General features: G+C 39.7%; 1 protein-coding gene across 9 annotated transcripts in view; it reads left to right on the forward strand.

The window, feature by feature from the left end:
* The window catches only part of LOC140487859 (citron Rho-interacting kinase-like), a 221,205-nt gene that overhangs the window by 167,742 nt on the left and 32,052 nt on the right, over window positions 1–21,411 (forward strand). For all 9 annotated transcript variants that reach the window (XM_072587208.1, XM_072587209.1, XM_072587211.1 and 6 more), the window contains 9 exons: window positions 384–548; window positions 1,195–1,332; window positions 3,003–3,183; window positions 6,707–6,798; window positions 8,205–8,306; window positions 11,753–11,922; window positions 12,830–12,910; window positions 16,865–17,000; window positions 17,254–17,393. In XM_072587208.1, the coding sequence (XP_072443309.1) occupies window positions 384–548; window positions 1,195–1,332; window positions 3,003–3,183; window positions 6,707–6,798; window positions 8,205–8,306; window positions 11,753–11,922; window positions 12,830–12,910; window positions 16,865–17,000; window positions 17,254–17,393 (1,205 nt within the window). The remainder of the gene's footprint in view (window positions 1–383; window positions 549–1,194; window positions 1,333–3,002; window positions 3,184–6,706; window positions 6,799–8,204; window positions 8,307–11,752; window positions 11,923–12,829; window positions 12,911–16,864; window positions 17,001–17,253; window positions 17,394–21,411) is intronic.

Raw genomic sequence — 21,411 nt, forward strand, 5'->3', positions numbered from 1 at the left:
TCCAAGGCAGAAGATGAGGTGTTCTTTCTCCTGGTGTTGGATGGTTAGGGTGTGGCAGTGGAAGAGGCCCAGGACCTGCATGTCCTTGGGTGGAGTGGGAGAGGAGCTGAATTTGAAACATCGATTCTCCTGCTCCTTGGATGCTGCCTGACGCTGTGCTTTACCAGCAGCCCACTCTCGACTCTAATCTCCAGCACCTACAGTCCTCACTTTCTGCTCGTAATAAGAGTTGGTACATGGATGCTAACACAAATACATTATCTACCTCCAGTATGGTCTGTCTCTGTCACTGCATTTACAATCACTCTGTTACTAATGATCCTATCTTTGGCAATATTGTTGTTCTTAATCTCTGCACCTTTTTCCTATTTTGTTTCTTCTAGCTGCTCATCTAAAAACAGTGGATCATCAGCCACAATCTACACCAGCCACAGCCAGACACCAGATCATTATGTCTGCTATTGTACATTCCCCAGAGCACCAACCAAATCCCATCACCCTGCTAGCTCCTCCCTCTGGCCACAGAAAGGAGTCCTCCACTTCTGAAGGTGAGGAAGTGTTGGTTGAAGCAGATGTAATCCTAATTAAAATATAAACTTAAGAAAAGCCTATATCAGAAAGTACTTGAAGCTCAAGTTAAATGCATTCCCAGCTTACGATCTTCAGCTGCATCAACAATTCAGTTGAGGAGTTTCTGTTGTTACATGATGGATTTTGCAGAATATGATTACTGCAAATGTAACAAGAAGCACTATGTAAATTTTAGTTAATTATTTTGAAGGCCAGTGATTCTCAACCTCTCCAGATTCAATCCTGTGAAAGAGGTATTGTTTCATACTCATTGTTTCAATATTTCATTACACCTAAACTAATGCTTCAGCCAAAACTGGGAAATGTCAAAATGTTTCTTGGAATTGCATAATCAATACAATGTGTAAAAGTTGTGAAAAGCAATGGCACAGAATGTTGATGTAGCTGGAAGGATGATGTATTCTGATGTGAAGTTGAAGTGCATGGAGTAATGTATCTGGGAGTCAGATAGTGGAACATTCTTTCCTGAAGAAGGGCTGATGCCCGAAACATCGATTTTCCTGTTCCTTGGATGCTGCCTGACCTGCTGCGCTTTTCCAGCAACACATTTTCTGCTCCCATAATAACCGTTCTCCCATTTCTCCTTTCTATCTTTCCCCACAGAGTTTGGTCGGCAGTTGAAGGAACGTATGCACCACAATATTCCTCATCGTTTCACAGTTGGCCTGAACATGAGGGCCACAAAATGTGCTGTTTGCTTGGACACTGTACATTTTGGTCGTCAAGCAGCAAAATGTGCAGGTAGGAGTGAATAGATGGATTACATTTCTTTACAACTTACAAAAAAAAAATCTGAATTCTCTTGGTCAACAAAATTCCAATGTTCAGATATTTTTGTCACTTCTAGCAGTGCTCTAAATCTAATAGATTGGATTAGCTTCATAACTATCATGCTATTTTGACCCATCTCTAACATGTGTTCTCTTCTAATTTATTTCCCTATTGACCCTGCAGAATTGACGGTTCCAATGCCATTCTCTCTACCCTCCAGTTTTGTATCCTCCACAAACTTGAACTTTTACAAATCTTGCTGTCATCATAACTATCCTATTCACCCAACATTCTTTGCTCACGAGATAAATGTCCCTTCGGTTGTCTGGCCTTAGCCTCAGGAATTCTCTAAGTTTCTTTCCTTTTTCACCCATATCTCACCTAAACACAACTTCTTGAAATGTGGCCCTTCGCCCAAATCTTTGGTTATCTGTCAAAATATCTCTGTTTGGCTTTGTTTGATATTGTTTCTCTGAAATACGTTGGGATATTTAATCATGTTAAATGTGCTGTACAAATGCAACTTCATGCAGTCCAATACTCTAATAAGTAACATCAATAAGGAAATTGAAAAATTAATTTCAAATTCTTGATTCTGGTGAACTTCTCAATGGTCCACAAAGAGAGGTTCAGAATCTGGAATTTTTCTTTAAATGTCTGCTCATTGTTGCCTTCGTGAGCAATAAAATTCTGGGTCTCATGGTTACTTTAGTTTAGATTTTTCAATTGGCACATTGTTTTAAGACCAACTTTACTCATTTATAAATGCATGAGTCAAGGCTGAGCTGAAAATAATGTTGAAATGTGTTTGATCTACATAAGAATCAAAGATTACAATGTTGTAGAAATAATTCGAAACCTCGCAGTTTAAGTAGAAACTAATGATTACCTGTTCAGAAATTTCAGCAGGGAACAATTCTCATTTAGTCAGGTGAACTTTTTATATTTGATATGCTACAAGTGTGTGTTTTTCCCCTCAGTTGCTTTGGGAAAGGTCTGCATTTATAGCTTGAGATTTGCTTTGAAGTCCATTCACAAATCATACATTCTGAAGAAGAATCACTGGATTTGAAACATAAACTCTGTTTCTCTCTGCACAGATTCTAGAAGTGCTGTATTTCTCTAGCATTCTTTTTTCAGATTTCCAGCATCTGCAGTATTTTCCTTTATTTATCTAAATCATATCTGTTTATATTTTTCGCATTTTTCCCCCCCCATCTCCTCAGAACATGGCAATCCCTGTGGAGAATCATCGACATGATTTTCCATTGTATTCAAATCACAAAGAAAGGTTGGGGATTTCCTTGAAAGCACTGTAATTGCTTGGGAGTTTCTGTTCAGTTCCTACCTCTTGATGGGAAACCCAGCGCAGTGGCATCTGTACCTGGCAATGGAATGTTTGCTGTCACGTACTCAGTGACTTATGGTTAAGACGCTTTAAGAAACTGTTTGTGGGCCTTGTCACTCGCATAACTCCCAGCTGTGCCATTTTAGCTTAATTTAATGAGACTCGAGTATCAAACTCAATCACCCATCAAGAGTAATGCCGCCATCCTTTTTGAGAGTTAAACTGTGAGTAATATTGGGTTTAAAGTGGAACATATGGATTTTATATTAATAAATGTGTATATTTTACCTAGAATGTCAAGTGATGTGCCATCCTAAATGCTCCTCTTGCCTGCCAGCAACATGTGGGCTCCCCACAGAATATGCTACACATTTCACAAAAACATTTTGCCGTGACAAAATGAACTCCCCCGGTTTGCAACTAAAGGATCCAGCAGCCAATGTGCACCTGGAAGGCTGGATGAAGGTTCCAAGGTGAATATTCTTCAATGGGACAGTGTCCCTATCATGAACTGAACCAAAATAGATTTTTACTTGGTAGCACTGAATCTGTTTAATAAATTGCAGCTGAATGTAAGATTTGGGAGAATTTCTTTCTTGGAAAACCGGAATAAAGTATTTGAAATGCTGTGACCTTTCTCACAGATGAAAATAATGACATGTGTCTGCCTCTTTCTCTTTGTCCGCTTGTTTCAGACAGTACTTCTTTGCCATCTTTTTGTTTCCTCAGTACTTTATCTCTCTTGCATAATGACTCTTAATTTTATTCTTATTTCTATGTCCGTATTTTATTCATTCTCCTTTTCTGTCTCTTTTTCTCTGTCCCTTTCTTCTTTCTCATTTTCTTCCTTTGCACTATCGGTCCTCAAGATTGATGCACCAACAAAATGTAGAGTAGTTTTATTGCTTGGGTATAGCTAATGTAAATGAGGGCTCTGGTAAGCACTCCTCATAGCTTTGTGGAATCTTGGATAAGCAGAAGGATTGCTGTTTAGGAGTGTTTGAAGATTGACACATCCATTCATAGTGACTGCAATTCAACATTGAATATTGATCCTCTGTCCTTGAGGCTGTTGGAAGAAGACTGAGCAAAGAATGCCAGGAAGATCTGCTTACACCAGAAGTGGACTGTTTGTGTGTCATGATTCAAGTGACTTTATCTGCAGTTCTAAGCAGAATTACCAGGCAATGTAACAACTATCTCAGATTTACCAACATTTTTAAGATCCCTTTGCTGAAAACAGACCTGCAGACAATGTCCATGACTAGATAACACCCCTGGCATCTTCCCTATCCCCACAGTGCCCATCTCTAACATGACCTAATATATTTAACAAATGATGACACACTACACAACAGAACAAACAGTTTCATTAGCTTTCCCACTAAGAACAATAACTTATAGTCTTGCTGCAACCCTCAAAGATCAATGGGGTCAGAATGAAATCTGTGTGTCCATCCAACAGATATTATCTCATGTATTATATAAATCAAAAGGGTTGTAGGGGATGGTTGGTCTATTCCTGCGTTCCATGCCACGAATATTGAACTGATCACTGACTTCTAATTGTCTGGTTCAATGTACACTTCTCAAGTAGAAGCCACAACTCTTGCAATCTGGTTTCACTTTCAAATAAGGGTAGCATGGGTTTCAATTGCAAGGATGACATCTTTATGAGCATAGTTACTGTCTTTGACAGACTTGCATAAACCAGTGAGACCAATTCCATTCTTTAGTCTATGACATTATTAATATTTTTCTCAAATGCTTCCACTCAGTGATGACTGCTTGTTAGACATCACTCTGAAAACTTGAGTTAGAGGCCACTGATTTTGAGCCATACACCAGGATTCTATCATCATGCTCTACACCAGCACCTCAATAGAAGTGTGTAAGTTTTCAGAACCATCACAGGTACCATACTGCATGGACAGGAGTTCATCAAAAATAGTTGGGGACTGTCCTGGGAGTGACTGTAATTAAAAGTCTACTTCATAATCTGACTCTCTGCACATTTAGTTAGCTTTCATTTTTTTCTTCCTTTCTGCATTACTCTTGAGCAGCTATTCATCATGACTCTGGTGCTAGGATAATAAACCTAACCCTCTGCTTTTGTAGAAGTTATCTTGTCTATTTCTTCTCATGCAAAAATAACCAGGGACATTGGTATCTTGTAGGAGTTTGGGATTAGAGGAAGAAAATATAGTGAGGGAAATTGTAAAATTGCAACACTGTCAAGAGGACCCTCGGGATTAGTATTTACAGCATGTTGGAGTGTCAGTCTGTGGCACTGCAGCCCAAGTACACACACAAGAGACTGAAAAATATAACTGATCAGATTAAAGTATAAAAGTAACTTTTTATAAAAGAATGGGAATGCAGGTAAATGGATGCAAATTAACTGCAAAACACTAATGAACGATTTGATGCACCAACCTTATGTCGGTATTTTATATCCCAAAAACTACAGAGTGCATAGTCCTCTAGGTTAGCCAATTGCACAAGTCTTTAAAAGTGTTTCTGTTCTAGGGGGTGGAAAAGTTAAGCTTTAATCTAACCAAATTCTGTTTCGTGGTAGCGAGTAATGGGCAAGTCATGTATAGTTTATTTATAATGGATATCTTCCTGGACATCTCCATCTTGTAACTGCAGTTTGAATCTATTATAATGCACCTGAATGTTCAGCTTGTGTTTTTTAATTGTGCCAAATTCATCAATTTACAGACATCATTCAGTATTAAATTTAGCTACCATCTCCAGATAATTTACGTTTGCTATCATCTTCCATGATCTGAAGAGAGAGTTGAGACAAACTTCAAGCAATTATGGTTTAAAAACTGTTAACCATTTGCTTCAAACAATTCTATAAATAGGGAAAAAGATGTGTTTTAATGTGAGTGACAGGAAGACTGTTTAAAGGCAAATAATCTTTGATGCTGTTAGTTCAATTGATTTTCTCCATTTGCTCTCTATCGCCCTCTGCTGTCTTGGCCAGAGAGACCTCAACATACCTACCTTCTGCTGTAACAATAAGAGGATGATATATAACGAGGCATTTCAAAAGTGACTTCAGTAGTTTTATTTTCTCCCACCATGGCTAACTGTTAATCCTGGGTCTTGAGGACCAATTTGCACCTCTTGGTGCACTATCGGCTGACAAGTGCGATGGGCAGTCTGGGTTTCAGGTAATTCAAGCTGATGTTTGTGTTCAGATACTATTACATTCCTTCCTCTACCCAAATTTTTCTCTATCCTCCACCCCACTCTCTCATCCTGAAACTGTTGGTACATGGCCAGTATGTTTCCATTGGCACCTTGTCCAAGTTATATTTTCTTCATATGGGAGTTTGGACTCTGTTGGCAGATTGTTTCAGTTGCCAGCAAGAAATGAACTTGTCTGCCCTTAATGTCTACATTCATGCTCCTTTCAGTCAGGGAAGGTGTCCAAGTCATTTCTCTTTCTTTTCCAGGCGAGGGACACCAAGGGCAATTACTTTCTTTGCCCCCTTCTCCTTTTCCCCAATAGATTGACTCCCTCAGTAGAAATCAGGGATTTAACCTGAAATTGTCCTCGCCTCCGTGATTAAGTATCTTATCACATAAAGCATTTGTCAAGAGTTCTTTAAGAAGTAAGGTAACAGCTTTAGTATTTTAATTTGGGTTGTCCTTCTATATTTCCGAGTGTGATGGGAAAAATGTTCACATGGAAAATTGGAATGACTGAGCGTTAGCAGAAGAATTGCATAGTTTTTCAACAAATATCACCATCTTTCACCCCAAACCATAAACTATTTTAATGTTACATTATCCTCCTGCTCAAGATTCCTAATAGACCTTTAAGACTGAAAATAGTCGTAGATCCAGGCTGTAATTCATTCAGTGTCTTTGGCTTTCACATGTAGAAGTATTCATTGATCTGCTTGTTCTAAAGAATTGTTTAGTATGTGGCTGTTGTGCTACATTCTACCACCTCATTATAGTGTCTTGTTTTGTCAGGAATGGAAAACGAGGGCAACAGGGTTGGGAGCGCAAGTATATTATCCTGGAAGGATCAAAAATTCTCCTTTATGAAAATGATACAATAGATGGTAGGTATTAAATGTTTTGAGTAACTTTTCAGACATGTTTAATCTAGTTTACAAAGTGAGACCTGCACCATCTTGTGGCCAATGCTCTGATTCCTGATGATCTCCTATTGGTTTGGAGGGGACTTAACACATACTTTGACCAAACAGTGCAAGAAATCATGCTTTGACTACATTTGGGATGAATATGAAACAAATGAAGGATATACTATTCTTGTCACATTGGGACAACAAACAAAATGCGACTTCAGGAAATGCCTGAACTTTGAGACTTGCTGTTATTATCTGTGACTTATTAGAGATGAAGTACATGTACTTAAGTGTGACATATTTTGGACCACTTCTGAGCCATTCTAGCATATAGTTATTTGAAGTCTTTAGATATATTTGAGGTAATGATTATTACATAGTCCAAAGCAAAGAGACCAGTACATCCACATTCAAACTAAACCTGATACTTACTAACAATCATTAGTCAAGAGATGGTAACTTGTATAATTTGGGTGTTAAAAGCATTTTCTAATAAAATTGATTTTTGTTTAATTGCTTGACGTGTACTTAGAATCACTGTCATGATAGAGAAGGAGAATCAATAAATTTTCAAGGAGAATGAAAACTTTATTCGGAGTAAGATTGAAGTGAATGCATTGGACAGAGCTTCTGAAATGGTGATAAGGATAATATCTAGTGCAGAAGCCTTAATCAAGCTTGAGAAGACAGTTGTTAAAAGCAGAATGATTCCATTTTGCTAGGTTCTTTACCAAGGTCACTAAAGTCATGTTTAGAAAAGAGTGGAGCTAATAATTCATTTTAGATAGGGCGGCACCTATATATCAAAGTTTAAATAATGTACATTGAAAGCTGGCTAATACCCTTCTGGAATGGCACAAAATCTACTGCTTATTTTTTAAGTAATATAGGTATAAGAGTTTAACCAGACAGATGACACCTGAAATGACATTGCTATTGAATCAAGATTTCGGACCAGAAGTGACGTGGAAGAGTTGGATATGAATAACTCTAATTCTAGGTCAAATAGCATTGATAAGTACTATTAGCATTAATAAATGAGAAGGACAAAAGCAGTCCGTGAGGAGTGACAACAAAGAATTAAACTTGTCTAAACTGATTTTTTTTAAAATCACCAAACTGGCTTACAGAATTTGGTTTTGCTGTAACAGGTATTGCAATTGTTGATGACTTGCAAGAAAGTGTGTCTAGTTGGGTTGCTACCTGATAATAGCTATCTTCAATGTACATGAAATAACAGAGAGGTAAGTGGTTTCACAGTTTTTCAGGTTCTGAAAAGAAATGTTTTAGAGAAATGATTTTGTACACACAGATGTTTCCCTCAGTAACAATACTGTTAGATTAAGCAGTCTAATGTTTCTTCCTTCCCTTTTTAACAGGGCAAAGACCAATCGATGAGTTTGAGCTATGTCAGCCTGATGGAGATGTGACAGTTCATGGAGCTGTTGGAGCCTCTGAGCTTGTAAACACTGCAAAAACAGGTAAGATTTAGCTGCTGTACCTTTAGGGAATAAAAAGATCAGTATAATGTCAAGTGTGTAACTATAAAATATATAACTATAAATGAATGTTCTGAAAGGATGTTAAAGAGGTAACTTATTGGCATGGGTGTGCCCCAGACTGTTCCAAGCAGCAGTGCTATTCCCTGCATTTTCTTCAAAACAGGGAAGATGTCATAAAGTCTGTTATAGGAGACACCTGATTGAAGGCAAAATGCTTACACTAAAAAAAGTACTAGGCACAAAACAGTAGCTTTACACTTTTTATTTTGCCAGCAAAGTCAAAACATAATTGTCCTTCAACACCAGATCTATAATTCTATTGCAGCAGGTCTGGAGTTACATGTAATCCAGATCAGGTAAGGATGACAGATTTCCTAGAGGACATTTGTGAACCAAATGGGTTTTTACAATAAGTGATGGCGGTTTCATGGTCATTGTTACTGAGGATGGCTGTCAAAACTAGGTTAGGTTATGTCCGTATACATTATATGTAACAACTGAATTCATAAAATTTGAATGGGACTTTTTAAAATGTTTTTGGAAAGAGGACAGTTTGATCGGTAATGTTAGAAGATAGTCGTTTGGTAGGCCAGCACTTGACTATTGCTCAAAAAGGGCCCATTTTGTTGAGGCTTTCCATCTTCCACTCATCAGCATGTTGGCAACGAATACCAATTTTAAGGGGGAAACCAAAATGAGAGGAGAGTATTAACTGGCTGTTAAGTAGGTTTCTGATTGCTAGACGTGTTGCCATGGAGAATACATGAATGATGTTTAACTTTTAACTGATAGGCTTTATTTAAGTTTTAAGCCAGACAGGGTGACTGATTCTTTAGGGAGAATGAACCCGCGAACAGCTGTCACCTATTTTGTTGAGTTTAAAACAGGCAGTGTGTGTACATGTTCTGTCTGTCTGCAAAGAACAGAGTCTAGTATGAATATATTTCGGTTCTAGCAGATACAAGTGTGACACAGTGCAAGCCTGACTGACAATCCTCAGTAGCAGAGCTTTGATGAGGCTCATGCAATCGGTGCTACTCTGAATCATGTGGAACGCCACAATTCAAGTATATCCTGCTACCTTGTGTGTAGAAATGGCAAATTACATTATTGCTGAATCTCTGCTGAGTCTCAGTGACTTCCATATATCTTTCCAGTAGCAGCCTGGAGGAAGCCAAATTTTAACAGCCAAGGTCACCCTGACAGCCATGGTAAACAGGAATTAAGTTGCTGTCTTTTGAGGTTGCATGTGAGGCGACATTAGTTTGTAAAAATGAAAGCATCCCATAAAATGGTCCTCATTTAAAGTTGAGATTAGATTACTGCCTGAAGTCGTCCTCATTGAGGACCCTTCTGCTCCTCCTTCCTCTTCTAACTGGTAGCCCTGCACTGCAAGACTGCTTTTCCTTTATTTCGACATGCTCAATTCTCAGAGGAAGCCCTACATGTATCTAGAAGCATCATATTTCAGCACAAGAATTTGAATGAATAGAAAAGAACTTCATTCTGAACACACCTTGTAAAACTTTCAAACTTTTTACTGTAGGTCAGTGCCAAAAATGCTTGCAATTTGATTCGGAATCAGGATAAATAATTAAATGAGTATTACTAGCTGTTAATAGGCATATGTACACAAATCATTTAACATAGATGATGACAGATGTGGTGAAGTTTGGGTTCCATTTTCAAGAATTAAGTGACCACATATTACTTTAAAATAAAGTGTATACAGCTTAATTAAGCCACCCAGAGAGCCATACAGAACTAAATCCCATTTAGTTTAATGGGCTAGATTTTATCAGCCCTCTAAGGCTCGTTTAAGAGATACTTGTTCCATAAAGCAGTGAGAGAAGGAAGGGGAAAAAACTGTTGCCTTCTGTCACCATAGCATTTCCCAGTGGTGGGCAAGGTGGAGGATGAAACTCTGCTGAGTGCCTTTGCATAGTCCCCACCGAATCAAGGCCTGATTAACTAGACCCCCAACCCTGGACTCAATTTGCAAGTATGAGGATTGTGTAACAGTAACCACTGTTCCCAGTGTCTCTGTTAGGCCTCTGATTAGCTGCTAATACTTGGAGAAAGAAATAGGATTTCTAAAAGCAACTAAGTAGCTGCTGGACAGCCAGGAAGGTTTCTGCGGGGGCCACATACTGACTCAATGGAGTTTCCATAACTCACTGAACTACTGTCAGGGCTCTGAAACCATTGACTAAATTTTTGCCATTTTGTGTGTTCTGTGAAGAAAGAATTATGTATCGATTTCACTGTGTAAGTGCTAATCAAGATTTTTTTTATATTGACAAAATTATGTTGCTACCTGTATAAATAGAGTATCTAAGCTGAAGTTCTAATTTCTAAATCAAACTGTCTTAGATGACATTACTTTTCTCTGGAAAAATGCACAAACAAGAAATGTCAATGTCTCCTGATTCAGTGTTGATGTTTCTGTCAGTGAGGGTAAAGGCTAATAAAGAAAAGATGACCTGGAGCATAAGTGATGGGCAAGGTGAGAGGTGACCACCCTGCTATCTTGCCTACCTATCCTATACTCATTTAGAATTCAAGTCAATGATTAACTTGCATTGGACTAATGTAATTTAATTAAGGTAAAACTATCATCCCTTAGGAGTGAAGTATATTGATGAGTATTCAGAGATGTGTTTGTTAGGAGGAACATTGTTCTCAGCATGCCTTTGTAAATATGGGAGACTAAGGAAGATAGAGCAAGACTGGGGTAAGAGCTTCCAACTGCTGAGCAGAACACTGCTACCACAAGGTACAAAAATCCACACACTCCACGGCCTCTGTCTGTTCTTGTGCCAGGATCAATAAACCACTTCCACTTGTCACGAATTGTGTACTCCCATCCTCTCTATTTCATTATACATTATTCAAACGGTTACTGCTTAACTAAATTGATGAACTGTCTTAAAATCACTTGTGAATTCTCAGCTGCATATTTTATCATCTGCAATGCCCAAGCTCTGAGTATTGTTGAGTGACTTTTATCCTTCAAGTAGAATGCACGCACTCATCCGGCCCCTTTTCAAAAGTCATTCGTATAATTTTATTTGCCACAATTTTTCAAAGGTTAGATATTTTTCCATGAAAGGATGAGCAAGGAAGTAAATAATAAATTTATATGTAATGCCTGGAGATGAATCAAAAATATCTTTAAAGAATATCAGACTTCCAACACATATCACTTGCAGCAATCAAATGCAATGTTGAAGATGTTTCACCTTTAAGGATGAAGGGGACTCCAAATGGTGGGACATTAACTCAACCATGTCCTGGAAGTAAAAGGAAAATCCCAAAAATATTTCCAGTAATAGCTTAGTTGTATCCTGAAGTATCAAGTGATAGCTTTGAATTATTATTTGCTTCAATTCTCTTTCTCTCAATCAGCTTTTTCTTCATTTTAGATGTGCCTTACATATTAAAGTTGGAGTCCCAGCCCCACACAACCTGCTGGCCTGGTCAGACACTCTACATGCTGGCTCCAAGCTTCCCAGATAAACAGCGTTGGGCCAATGTATTGGAGTCTGTTGTGGCTTGTGGGCGAAGATCATGTGAAAAAGCAGAGACAGCTGCTGTACGTATTCAGTAAATAGTGTCTGTTCATGCTTCTTTCATCACAGCTTGGTTTCTTTATTTACAGTAATTTGACTTGTTTACCATGTTATTTATGTGCCTAAATAAGCATGTACCATAAACCTGGAATGACCCTTTGTCACTACACAATAGGCTGAAGTAACCCAGAGATGTGAAGATCTTTCCCACTTGGTGAAGGTAAAATGTTTGCACACTTGATTGTGCCTTTCCTGCTTGCTGCCACAGAGCCTGTTGCACAGTTCTGACTTGAATCTTTGAAGCTCGTCAACTACGTCAGTATTTAAAATTATTAAGCATAAAATGTAAACCTCTGCTTTGCAGGTCTTTCTGAAATTTGATTCTTGTTAAAAAAACTTGTTTTAACAGTAATTTTTGCAGCTTTCAAGGAAATGTAGGCAAGACCCACCACACAACTGTGAGGATGTTGTCTCTGCACCCCTGTGTAACATGCATGCTTACACATGAGAAGGGCAACTTTTTGCTTTCCAGGAAACCTTGTAACGTATCTTCACACAATTTTCTTGGAGGTTCTTCTGAAAGCAGCACTAACCATTGCTCAATGGCATATAACTGCAAAATAATCCCTGTCCTCCAGATTCCCTTTTGTTGTTGGTCTATCCCATTCCTTTGTATCTGAGTTATCCTGTCTAACTGCTGGAATGATTGATTTAGAAAGAAGTTAATCCTTGCCTAAAATTATAAGGTGAGTTTCTAGGTCTGAATGGAGTATCTGTGTTTGCTTAAAAACAGTCCTTGACCTCTGTATCATTACCCTTTGCTCCTCTACCCTACTCCTATCTCTACCCCTGTATATGTTCCTCAAATTATGCAAATTCTGTAAATGTGTTGTGTATGCACACTGTAATGTTGTTGTTTAATTTCTGCAGAAGCTATTAGGCAACTCATTGCTGAAATTGGAGGGAGATGACCGTTTGGATATAAACTGCACTGTGCCACTCACTGAACAGGTATGTTGGCAGGTAGAGGAATTGGATCCTTCCTGTGGCTATTACATTCTCTACATGTAGAGAAGTATATGGTGGAAATACAGGCATCATCATCATCAGAAGATAGTGTTAAACAAGAACCTGAGATGTCCCTCCTCCACAAAAAGCTAGTTTGGTAAATAGTTTAGGACAATTTTATTTTGAGATGGGTAGGGAAAGAAATAGGCTTGACTTTATGGTTACATGGGCAATGTAATGGAAGAATGCAACACTATAATGCATGCCAGAATCAAGCATTAATAGTTCTTTCTCCTCACATACTATTCCACTCACTTTTGATTCTGTTCTCATGAGCTCTTTCATCCTTTTGAGCTACCAACCCTTCTTGAAACTTCCATTGCTCTACAGCATTATTGAATGTATTGATGCCTCTCAAATCCATTGCCATCTATCTCAGACCTTCACTTATGAATACCTCATCAGATTTCTGCTCCTGCTTTAATAGAAAATTGACAAAAGTTGCAAATGACTTCCTATGTGACTGTAACAAGGGTAACCTATCCCTCAACAGTTGTGCCTATTTAACACAGCTCCAGTGTCTACCTCCTGAGCAGGTCTGTTCTTTTCCGATTTCATTCTTACCTATTCAGAGAACTTTCCACACTGGCTTTGTCTCCTGCTCCAATTATTTCCAGGATTCCAAGGAACAGACTTTGACCCTCTTCAGTTTCCATCTCGATGCTACCTTTTGGTAACATCATATTATGTTTTGGTGAACGCAAGTCCACAGACTATTGCCCTTAGAGGAAATAAAAAGTCTGATTCTTAGTAATAATTGGGACTCCATAGATCTAGTCTTCCCCTACAACTTCCCAGTATCTACTCCTCTCAGGATTTTATTTTGTACTAGTTTATGGGATATGAGCATTGCTAGCTTGGCCAACATTTATTGTTGATCTCTTTGTTTAGAGAAGGTGGCATGAGCTGCTTTCTTCATCTGCTGTAATCCTTGGACTTTAGGCATTCCAACAATGCTATGATCAAGTTCTAGGGTTTTCACTTAGCGACACTGAAGAAATAGTGATATAATACCAAGCCAAGATGTTGCTAATGTGTGGCTTGGAGTGGAATAAACCGGTGTTCCCCTACATCAGTACCCTTTCTGCAGTCTGTGCCCTCATCCAACTAGGAGAACACACCTCATACCTAAAACTAAATTCTGGATTCTGGTCGGTAGGGAGTGTCCTTGGAGACTTTAATATTAAACTGCAGAGTGAAAAAGTTAAACAACATTGTGACAAACCTTCTGCTGATTGCCATGTGCTGTTCTGCAGTTGTTATGGGCGATTTTTAAACTGCAGATGGGCAAGGGTAACGAGGAAGATAAATTTGTAGAGTGCATCAGGAATTATTTTTTAGTGTAATACATTGCAGAACCTATCTATAATCAACCTGTTTTAGATTTAGTAATGTGCAAAGAGGTGGCCTTAATAAGAGATCCCTTGTGCAAGGATATTCCAGGGTTAATGATCACAACATGATAGAATTGCAAATTCAGTTTAAAGGAGAATAACCTGGGTCTCAAATTATATTTTCCTAACTTTAGTAAGGATATGCAGAAGTATGAACAACAATTCATCTAAATTCAGTGGTGAAAATAGGGTAAAGGAAATGTCACTGGATTCAAGAGGTGGTCTAGTGGATTGGAAAACCACGAATATGATGGCCCTGTTCAAGAGGGAAGGAGGCAAAAGAGAAAACTGTTGGCTATTTGGCCTAACATCTGTGGTTGGGAAAAGCTAGAATCTATTAATGAAAAAATAGCAGAAAATTCAGAAAACCTTAATGCAGCCGAGGTTTTATGAATGGGCACCGTGGTTGCCAAATTTGCCAGTGTTCTATAAAGATATAAAAAGCATATTTGATAAAAGGAAACCAGTAGATGATGCTTATTTGGATTTTCAGAAGGCATTTGATAAGATACCACATAAAATGTTTCTCACAGTTTAGGAGCTGACAGTATTGAGGGTAATCTGTTCGTGTGGATTGAGGGTTGGTTGATGCACAGAAAACAGAGATGGGATGTGGTTGCAGAATAAGGGACACTTACTTAGACCTAAAAAGTGAGAGAATCTCTTTTCCCAGAGGGAAGTGCATGTCTGGAACTCTGTACAGAAGAGAGTTTTGGAGTCTGGATCACTGAAATATTAAACAAGGACATAGGTTTCTGAAATATCAGGAAGTTGGTGACTGTGCAGACCGAGCATAAAAGAGATGAGGCTAGGGGCAATTCAACCATGATCTTACTGAGGGGCCAGCTGGCCTAGGCCTGCTCCTATATCTTAAGCTTGTATATCACTGAGCAGCCACCTTAGAAATGGTGACAATGGTGTCTGGTACACTTTTTGTAAGGTGTAACCACACCAGACAGTTCCTTGATGGATCAGTTGGACAGATTTCCTAGCTTTAGCACAATTCCTCAGATGTCAGTTTGGCTGAAGAGAGACATGTTTGCTATTATCTCGAAGTCCATGTCTGGTTTCATTCCTTTCCCATCAAATCCCTACAGTGTGGATTCAGGCCATTCGGCCCAACAAGTCCACAGCAACCCTACAAAGAGCATCGTGCAAAGACTCATCCTCCTACCCTAAATTTCCCATGGCTAACACATCTAATCTACACATTCCTGAACGCTACAGGGCAATTTAGTATAGCCAGTCCACCTAACTTGCTCAGTAGCAACAGCGTGTTCAACCTATAAGATGCACTGCAGGAATTCACCAAAGCTCCTCAGACAGCACCTCCCAAACCCATGACCACTTCCACCTGGAAGAACAAAGGCAGTGGATGCATGGGAGTACCACCACCTTCAAGTTCCCTCCAAGCCACTCGCCATCCTGACTTGGAAATACATCGCCGTTCCTTCACTGTTGCTGGCTCAAATCCTGGAATTCCCTCCCTAATGGCATTGTGTGGGTCAACCCACAGCAGATGGACTGCAGCAGTTCGAGAAGACACATCACCACTACCACCTCAAAGGCAACTAGGGATGAGCAATAAATGCTGGCCCAGCCAGAGACTCCCACAACCTACCAATGAATTTTTAAAAGTGTATCTGCCAAATAGCTCACAGCAAGCTTCTGAGAACGGCAGTGTGATAATAGCCACTTAATGTCTTAATCTCATGGTGAAATTGATTGGTGAATAAATATTGGCTCCTGACTCAGAAAATTCTGGACTAAAATTTTTACTCCAGGACCTGAAAAGAAAAGTCAAGATTGATATTCAAAGCAGAAGTGCCTTGTTTCGGATAAGATATTAAACAAGATCCTGTCCACCTATCCAATGGTTATAAAAGATTCCATGGTATAACATCGCAGAAGTAGTAGGAAGTAATCCAACATTCCTGCACAATATTTGTCCCTCAATTAACATAACAAGATTATCTGGTCATTTATCATTTTTGATATTTCCAGGAGCTAGCTATATACAAATTGTTGCCACATTTCCTATATTACACAGTGGCTACACATCAGAACAAATGTCATTAACTGGAAAGCATTTTAGGATGCTCTGTGTTTTGTGATAGGTGTTATATAAATGCGAGGCTCTCTTTTCTCTGCCAATTTGGACCTCTTGAACATTCCCATTTTAAATGCTACCACCTGTGCCACTCATGTCAAGCATTTGGTCATTGTCGGAATGACTCACGTTATAGCTAAATAACACTTTTTTGTTTGTAAAGTGTGTTGAGGTATTTTATTACATTAATGATGCTATATAAATTAAAATTATTATTATATATCTATTGATGGTGACTATAATCATAATTTTCTGCTGGAATAAAGCAAGCTTGGCTTAGGATTCACTCTTATCAAGTATATAATTGTTATTTGATATCTGATTGTGGTAAGTTATTGGAGAATATATTTACATTATCTTTATCTGAGAAGAGATGACTTTGTGTATCTACAGATTGTGCTGGTTGGTACAGAGGAAGGTCTATATTCATTAAATGTTGTGAAGAACTCCCTGGTTCACATCCCTGGTGTGGGGTCAGTATTCCAGCTTCATATCCTGAAGGAGCTTGAACGACTCGTCATGATTGCAGGTTTTTATGGATTTGTTTCAGTATGTTAAGCAGTAAGAAAACCAGCTCAGTAATAACTTCAGAAAGCTGCTGTTGTGCCAAGTGTCCATAACTAGGGTGACCAGATGTGTTTTGTCTTTTAAGGTGTTTTAAACTTTATTAACTGTACTTTTTTTTTACATTGGATTTACAAAATCTCTCAATTAAATACCTCCAAAACACCCTTCATACTACAGACACATTCTAATACTTATTTCATTTATCTGCTTGGCAGGAGATGAGCGAACCCTCTGTCTGGTGGATGTTAAGAAGGTGAAACAGTCGTTAGCTCAGTCTCACCTGCCAGGCCAACCTGAGCTTGTACCTACAATCTTTGACAGCCTGAAAGGATGCCACCTGTTTGCAGCAGGGAAAGTGAGCACCACTGTAACTTTTAACCACTAGTATTTACAGATATCTGTCTTAAACTTGGTGTAGTATTCTCCAGTTTTACTGAAGATTCTGTTCCCATTCAGGATTTTCAGTGATCTTAATTTGAGTAAACATTATGGATGGCTGTAAGATTTAATTAACTGTCAAATAAGGATAAGTGCGTCCTCTGTGTGACCATAAGATATTTAGAACATAGAACAGTACAGCACAGAACAGGCCCTTTAGCCCACGATGTTATGCCGACCACTGATACTCATGTATGCACCCTTAAATTTCTGTGACCATATGCATGTCCAGTAGTCTCTTAAATGTCCCCAATGACCTTGCTTCCACAACTGCTGCTGGCAACGCATTCCATGCTCTCTCAATTCTCTGTGTAAAGAACATCCTCTCTATACTTTCCTCCAACCAGCTTAAAACTATGACCCCTCATGTTAGTCATTTCTGCCCTGGGAAATAGCCTCTGGCTACCGACTCTATCTATGCCTCTCATTATCTTGTGTACCTCAATTAGGTCCCCTCTCCTCCTCCTTTTTTCCAATGAAAAAAGTTCGAGCTCAGTCAACCTCTCTTCATAAGGTAAGCCCTCCAGTCCAGGCAGCATCCTGGTAAACCTCCTCTGAACCCTCTCCAAAGCATCCACATCTTTCCTATAATAGGGCGACCAGAACTGGACGCAGTATTCCAAGTGCGGTCTAACCAAAGTTTTATAGATCTGCAACAAGATCTCACAACTCTTAAACTCAATCCCCCTGTTAATGAAAGCCAAAACACCATATGCTTTCTTAACAACCCTGTCCGCTTGGGTGGCCATTTTAAGGGATCTATGTACCTGCACACCAAGATCCCTCTGTTCCTCCACACTGCCAAGAATCCTATCCTTAATCCTATACTCAGCTTTCAAATTCAACCTTCCAAAATGCATCACCTTGCATTTATCCAGGTTGAACTCCATCTGCCACCTCTCAGCCCATCTCTGCATCCTGTCAATGTCCCGCTGCAGCCTACAACAGCCCTCTATACTGTCAACGACACCTCCAACCTTTGTGTCATCTGCAAACTTGCTGACCCATCCTTCGATCCTCTCATCCAAGTCATTAATAAAGATTACAAACAGTAGAGGCCCAAGGACAGAGCCCTGTGGAACACCACTTACCACAGACTTCCAGGCGGAATATTTTCCTTCTACTATCACTCGCTGTCTTCTGTTGGCCAGCCAATTATGTATCCAGACAGCTAAGTTCCCCTGTATCCCATTCCTCCTGACCTTCTGAATGAGTTACCATGGGGAACCTTATCAAATGCCTTGCTGAAGTCCATATATACCACATCCACCGCTCGACCCTCATCAACCTTTCTAGTCACATCCTCAAAGAACTCGATAAGGTTTGTGAGGCATGACCTGCCCCTCACAAAGCCATGTTGACTGCATTTAATCAAACCATGTTCTTCCAGATGGTCATAAATCCTATTCCTCAGAATCCTTTCTAACACCTTGCAGACGACAGACGTGAGACTAACTGGTCTGTAATTGCCGGGGATTTCCCTATTTCCTTTCTTGAAGAGAGGAATTACATTTTCCTCTCTCCAGTCCTCAGGTACGACTCCAGTCAAGAGCGAGGATGCAAAGATCTTCGCAAGTGGCGAAGCAATTGCATTTCTCGTTTCCCAAAGCAGCCGAGGACAAATCTGGTCCGAGCCTGGCGACTTGTCAATCTTAATGTTTGACAAAATTTTCAGCACATCAGCTTCCTCTATCTCTATCCATTCCAGCATGTACACCTGCTCTTCAAAGGTTTCATTCATTACAAAGTTCATTTCTTTCGTAAAGACAGAAGCAAAAAACTCATTTAGGGCTTCCCCTACCTCCTCAGACTCCATACACAAATTCCCTATGCTATCCCTGAACGGCCCTACTCTTTCTTTAACCATTCTCTTATTCCTCACATAAGTGTAAAATGCCTTTGTGTTCTCCCTAATCTGTTCTGCCAAGCCTTTCCCTTCCCCCCCCCCCCCCCCCGGCTCTCCTCAGACCATTTTTGAGCTCCTTCCTCACCTGCCTGTAATCCTCTAGAGGTGAGCTTGACCCTAACTTCCTCCACCTTATGTAAGCTACCTTTTTCCTTTTGATGAGAAGCTCCATCGCTCTCGTCATCCAAGGTTCCTTTATCTTACCACTTCTTGCCTATCTCAGAGGGACATATTTATTCATCACTCGCAACAACTGTTCCTTAAACAGTCTCCACATGTCTATAGTGCCTTTACCATGGAACAATTGCTCCCAATCCATGCTTCCTAACTCATGTCTAATCACATCATAGTTTCCTCTTCCCCAATTAAATATCCTCCCATTTTGCCTAATCCTCTCCTTCTCCATAGCTATGTAGAATGTGAGGCAGTTGTGGTCACTATCACCAAAATGCTCTCCCACCACAAGATCTGATACCTGCCCCGGCTCGTTTCCGAACACCAAGTCTAGAATGGCCTCTCCCCTCGTCGGCCTGTCAATGTACTGAGTTAGGAAACCCTCCTGAACACACCTTACAAAAACAGCTCCATTCTTCTGCTCGAAGGAGGTTCCAATCAATATTGGGAAAGTTAAAGTCACCCATTACAACAACCCTACTACGTCCACACTTTTCAAAAATCTGCCAACCTATGTTTTCTTCCATCTCCCTGCTGCTATTGGGGGCCCTGTAGTAAACCCCTAACAAGATGACTGCTCCCTTGCTGTTTCTAATTTCCACCCATACTGACTCGGTAGGCAGATCTTCCTCAACAATGGAAGCTTCTGTAACTGTGATACCCTCTCTGATTAGTTGTGCTACACCCCCTCCTCTTTTTTCCCCCCCTCCCTATTCTTTTTAAATGCCCTAAACCCTGGAACATCCAGCAACCATTCCTGCCCCTGAGGAACCCATGTCTCTGTTATGGCCACAACATCATAGCACCAGGTACTGATCCACTTTTATTCCTGATACTCCTTGCGTTAAAGCAAACACACTTTAACTGATCCCTTTGTTCCTTCCCAGGAAAATCCTTCCCACTAGCTGGTCTATCTCTTGCCATTGCCTGATCTGCCTTTGGTCTCTGCTGTGCCAGTCATGGTAACATGCTCAATCACTACCATAATTGCATCATCCCCACCAAGCTCCAATCACTTCATCCATCCCTCCCTGATCACCAGGGTCAAGTCCATGGAATCCTGGCACTGGCCTTTTTGCCACTTATTTTGGAGGTTAATAGATGGCCAGCCTGCCAGTTTGACTGGCCAAATGTGAGATTGAGGGTGAAAGGATTACAACAAGGTTGTGCAATTAATTTTGGCAGGACGATTGGATTCCTACTCTTGTTACATTTCTCTCACTTCCCCTTACTGTATTTGCTTCCCCATAAAAATGTGGTTCAAAGTCTGTCAAATTCCACACAATCTTATGTTGTAGGAATCGATGGGGACAACACAGCCTTATTTTGCAATGTACCTTTACAGGAAGGAAAGGGCAGTGAGTGGTTGTTGAAATTGAGAACTAATTTGATTAAACATCTAACTTTGAGCTTCTGTCCCAGAGCTCAACTGACAGTGTACTAGCAAGCTTGCTCATTATTTCCACTCATGGCAGAATACCAGGTTGCTCATTTCAAAATATGGATTGGAACTCTTGAACCAAAAGATTCAAACACTGGCCTATTGTCTTACTGAATTTAACTGGTTCTGCTCAGATTGCACCTCAATTGTAGGGGAACAGCAAATCTTTTGGGAGGTGCATGAGAGGGTGGTGTTGAATTGTTTACGCAACTTCAATTTCCCTTAAGAGTTGCTTCTTTGCAAACTGAATGTCATTGCATTTAGTTTAGCGTTCATGAATAGGTATTACCAGACTATTTAAACACAAGTTATTCATGGCACAACTTTCTGAAACTGAGGCATTGATTCTTGATGCATTTATGTGTTCCAGGCTTCTTTTAACTTTCTAAAGATTTACATTTATTGATTATGCCA

This window comes from Chiloscyllium punctatum, chromosome 17 (genome assembly GCF_047496795.1).
Source record: "Chiloscyllium punctatum isolate Juve2018m chromosome 17, sChiPun1.3, whole genome shotgun sequence".
In the NCBI taxonomy this organism is placed as follows: Eukaryota; Metazoa; Chordata; class Chondrichthyes; order Orectolobiformes; family Hemiscylliidae; genus Chiloscyllium; species Chiloscyllium punctatum.